A 5,000-nucleotide genomic window follows, 5' to 3' on the forward strand; every position below is an offset into this window, starting at 1 on the left:
ATTCGAGTAAACTGGCACACATTTCGGATCAAAGATTTCTTATTCGGAGGTCCATTGACCGCCGTTCAAACTAAGGGTACCCCTAAACTTGACCTGACAAAAACGTAAGGTACACATTTTAAAAAATGACGAAAATTCAGACAAAGGCGACATTTACATGCGAATAGAAAGTCAAATCAATTATCTCTCCAGAAACAGGTTGTTTTGTTTAGCTATCGAGCGTATTTCTTGAGTTATGCCATTCCTACTGATGCATATTTTTATATGTCGAGTGTATGGGAGGTCGGAAACCGTTTTGCGTCAATTTTGTGAGGGGTAATTTGACAAAAAGAACTGATTGTCAGCCATTACCCGGTGGATGGTTTTGAAACGTTCAGGGTCTGTTGCTTTACATACGAGACGTACTTCAGGTAACATTTCGGATACAAAATGTAAAAAAAACTGAAATAAGAAAAAAGGATTTAAAATTAATATGATTCCATTTGAATTTTCGAGGTGGGGAGAAGGACACCCGACGAAAGCAAAAAAAAAAAAAAAAAAAGTGTTTGGTACTAAAGCCCGACCTGACTCAAAATTGATTACAATGGTTGTTATTGTGATTTCAGCGAGTACCAGGATGGATGGTATACGAAGCAGTATAACGACACATCCTTCTTCTACTACGACCATATTTTCAAAGCCGGGGTAATATTCTTTATATTGTATGTCCAGGGCGGGACTAGGTAAGTACTAGGGGGGGAGAGGGGGGGGGTTACAGATGGTTCAGCTTCGCTCCCTTGGCAAGGGGGCAAAGCTCAGGGCCGGACCATATGAGTTTTAAGGGGGGGGTTCCTCCTTTTTTGGGGGGGCAAATCAGCGAAGTGGCGAAGCCACAAGCGCGCGCCTGCTTTGCAGGCGCGCAAACTAGGGGGATCCGGGGGGATGCTCCCCGGAAAATTTTTGAAAAACGGTTAAAATCTGTGCAATCTGGTGCATTCTGGGCCTTGTTTTGAGGGTTAAGAGCAGCATTGTTTTGGTGCTAAAACTAGTAAAAAAAAAAACCACTCAAAGCAAGGTACATGCTTTTTCCAGGGGTGGGGTTCCGGAACCCCTGGAACCCCCCCCCCCCCCCCTGGGTCCGGCCCTGGAAGCTGAACGTTAATTGATGTTTCTGGAGGGAAAGGAAGCCTCTCCTTGAACGAAAAAGGTAAATTCGACAGCAAGCTGTATCTATAGGCAACGAAGAAGAATTGAGATTGTAAGGACTCACACTTTTCATCACAAAAATCGTTGAAGAAAAATGTCTTGAGGGGGAGAGAGGTGCGATTTCTCCTCGGATCTCATGATGATCCAGATGCAACCCCCCCCCCCCCTCCCTCCCACAAAACAAACAAAAACCTTTAAACCCCCCCCCCCCCCCTAGTCCGGCCCTGATACCTATACCTAACTGATTAATTTTATAATTGAATAGTATGCGCGTGTGTGTGCTTGCTTGTATTTGTGATTGTGTATGTGTGTGTGAGTGATATATATATGTATATATGTGTGTGTGTGTGTGTGTGTGTGTGTGTGTGTGTGTCTGTCTGTCTGTGGAGGACGGGGGTACACGCATGCATGCCTTTGTGCGTGCGTGCGTGGGTGCGTTTGGGTACGCGCACGAGTGTGTCTGCATTCTGCACGTCTGTGTCAGTGTATATTGCAAATCGACTTGCATCTAAATCAGTAACAACCACAATAAATGTTTAAAACAAAATCCCGTGTGTGCTCCTATGTCAACAGATCCCTGGAATACTGTACGTCGGAGACGTGGACATGGCTTGTAACTTTCTGGGGAATGAATGGTTCGCCGACAGCCTGGGCAGACCCGTAAGTTCTCACAAAGACACCTTCTTTCCTGTGGAGACCGTCTTCAGTAATTGCAAATCACTGCAGATTCGTGTGAGATTGCAAGTTATACACCGGCAGCCAACAGAAATGCACTCTTTTGTAAAAACTTTTGAAGGATACATGATTTTATCACCAAATATTTTAATATTGCAATGCTCCATGTGACTTATTTGACCAACCAGAACTGATTTTATGTGACCTGCAAAATGTTATATTGGTCAGGTGGTTTATCGCATTTAAATAACTGAGACAATGGAAAATTAAGAATTAACAATATGAGAGTGAGCTCTTCCATGGCATGAACATTTTATTGTTTGTAAATGCACTTATTTCGTTAAAGTACTGAAAAGCTAATTGTTAGTAACCATCGAAGTCAAAATGGCAGCATCTTACTCGCAGGATTGCTCCGGATATCATTTTGGTCGCAGTTAACGGGTCACTAAACCGTTACAGTATTTCTAATATTCCGGCCCATGTTGACGTCTATTTCCTCGACATGTCTGTTATGATTTGTTAACAGTCAGTAGGCCTATATATTAGAAATAACTCATAACGATGTCGTGTGTGTGTGAAATCTGAGTTTTAATGTGTTTAATTGAATATGTTAGCATTCCTTCGTTAGTGCTCTAAGGAAAGGGACTCCGTGTTTTTGTATTTTGAATGAAACGTTCCGTATACTTATGACACTTTGATGTTTCGATGTATTCTAGATCTGTAAGCGTATTCGTAATGAATCGTTTGCAAACGGTCTGGGCAGAATCGTAGTTTGTTTTTTGTTTGTTTGTTATTTGATTTTGTTTGTGATGAATGCTTTGTCACAGTCAGTGTTAATTAGTTTGAGAGGCATTGCGTTGATCAAATCAAATTTTATTTTACGAGGGTTGTGGCATAAGCAATACAAACGAGCTTTTTTTTCAAACAGCCCTCGCCCAGAGAGGGACTACTCTAATCATATTTACACTCTTCAAAAAAAGTGAAGGATCACTTTTTTACAAGCACGCCACACAAAACAGACAAGACCGAATTCTTTTTTTTAAAAAATTATATAATTGAACAACCAACGAGTAATGACAAACAAAGCTAAGATCGAACGCGCCAGCGACAATTTAGCTAGAGTGTGTCAAACGTGACAACCCTCGAAAATGGAATTTACAACAATGTGAATCAGTGTCAATAACGCGTGTGCCCTCCGTTGTATGCTAGGCATTCGACACATCGTTGGTGCATGGATTTGATCAGGTTGCATATGAATACTCTGGGAACTCCATTTCACTCCTGCTGGAGCCATTGCAGCAGTTGACCCAGATTGGCAGGAGGAGGGTGATGTTGCTGTACCCGACGACAAAGCTCGTCCCACATGTGCTCTATGGGGTTCAGGTCCGGGCTGTTGGCTGGCCACAGCATCCTGTTGACCCTGGCCTGCTGGATGAAGGTGTTTACAGCTGCAGAGCGATGGGGAGGTGCGTTGTCATCCTGAAGAATCGCACGAGGGCCGATCGCTTGGAGGGCTGGAACGACCAGGGGTTGCAGGATCTCATTCTGGTAGCGGACACCGGTCAAGTTGCCCACTACATGGTACAGAGGTGTTCTTAGACGTGTGCTGATCCCTCCCCAGACCATCACAGAGCCTCCGCCAAAACGCTGTTGTTCCAGAACAGCGCCTTCTGCGAAGCGCTCTCCGCGACGCCTCCACACTCGGATGCGACCATCAGCAGGTTCCAAGCAAAAGCGGGACTCATCTGTAAACAACACCTTAGCCCACTGCTGACGTTGCCACCTCACATGTTGAGTGCACCAGGCTCGGCGAGCTGCTCGGTTATTAGCAGTCAGGGTTGTTCCTCGGACTGGACGCCTTGCACGCAAGCCAAAGTTGTGTAAGCGGTTTCGGATCGTCTCACCACTAACAACAGTGTTGGGGGTAGCTTGTAGGCGTTGCCTGATGTTGTTTGCCGTAGCCATTCTTTGTTGCATGGCCTGCCTCTGAATGAAGCGATCCTCTCTTTGTGTGGTGACTCTGGGCCGACCAGAACCTTGTCGCTCCTGCACTCTTCCAGTTGCGTGGAATCTCTGTTTTAGTCTAATGATGACAGAGGGAGCCACTGCAAGCCTCTGGGCCACTTGCCTGGCAGCAACACCGTCTTGTAGCCATCCTATTGCCCTTCCTCTATCCAAATCGCTCAGTTTTCTTCGTGGGGGCATGTTGCTACTGTGCATAATTGTGTCAGCGTGTCAACCTTTAAACACAAGCTGGTGAGCGATGTTCATAGCCAGGACCCTGTTGTAGCACGTGCATCACAACCTTTTGCCCTGGCATGCGTTCCGCAAATTTCATGGGGCTATAAAAAACACCCTTTTTCTTCCAAAATGCAGAAGCTTTTGAGAAGTCCCACAAAGGGAAATAACTCTGCCTGCCAAACAAAATTCTAGGTCAAGACTCATTGTTCATTTGTTAATTCAAACACATTAATCTTTTAATTATTATGTCGATGTTTAATTTTTTGGCAATTTTTTTATAATTAGATCCGTTTTTTCAACCGATCCTTAACTTTTTTTGAAGAGTGTATATATATACACGTAAATTCAATAAAAAAAAAAGAAAAAAAGAAAGAAAGAAAAATTTTTTTTTTTAAAGGCAGAAAAACAGAATTCACATGACTGTGTACATCGATAACATAATGAGCTTACTTGTAAGTTTTACACTTCCTTTTCTTTTTATATTTCTGTGAGCTGATTTAACGGAAAGGGGCACTGCCTTTTTTCAGGTAAAAGAGGAACGCAAAATGTGGTACTACAGGGATGAGAAAGGCTTGCGGCAGGTGGCGGGATTCGTCAAGACCTTTGACCTTCTTACCTACGTCACTCTCAGGGTAAGCTTAAAGCTTTGGTGGTGGTGTGGGTGGTGGGGGTGGTGGGATGGTGTGCGTGTATGTGTGTGTGTGTGTGTGTGTATGTGTGTGTGCGTGTGTGTGTGTGGGATGGTGTGCGTGTGTGTGTGTGTGTATGTGTGTGTGTGTGTGTATGTGTGTGTGTGTATGTGTGTGTGTGTGTGTGTGGGATGGTGTGCGTGTGTGTGTGTGTATGTGTGTGTGTGTGTGTGTGTGTGTGTGTATGTGTGTGTGTGTGTGTGTATGTGT

At 44.2% G+C, this 5,000-nt stretch overlaps 1 protein-coding gene across 1 annotated transcript in view; it reads left to right on the forward strand.

The window, feature by feature from the left end:
- LOC138973073 (lysosomal protective protein-like) overlaps window positions 1–5,000 on the forward strand; it is a 15,426-nt gene that overhangs the window by 9,358 nt on the left and 1,068 nt on the right. Inside the window, exons 10-12 of the mRNA XM_070345731.1 lie at window positions 606–684; window positions 1,759–1,845; window positions 4,629–4,733. Of these exons, the coding sequence (XP_070201832.1) occupies window positions 606–684; window positions 1,759–1,845; window positions 4,629–4,733 (271 nt within the window). The remainder of the gene's footprint in view (window positions 1–605; window positions 685–1,758; window positions 1,846–4,628; window positions 4,734–5,000) is intronic.

The sequence above is a fragment of the Littorina saxatilis genome, linkage group LG8 (genome assembly GCF_037325665.1).
Source record: "Littorina saxatilis isolate snail1 linkage group LG8, US_GU_Lsax_2.0, whole genome shotgun sequence".
NCBI lineage: Eukaryota > Metazoa > Mollusca > Gastropoda > Littorinimorpha > Littorinidae > Littorina > Littorina saxatilis.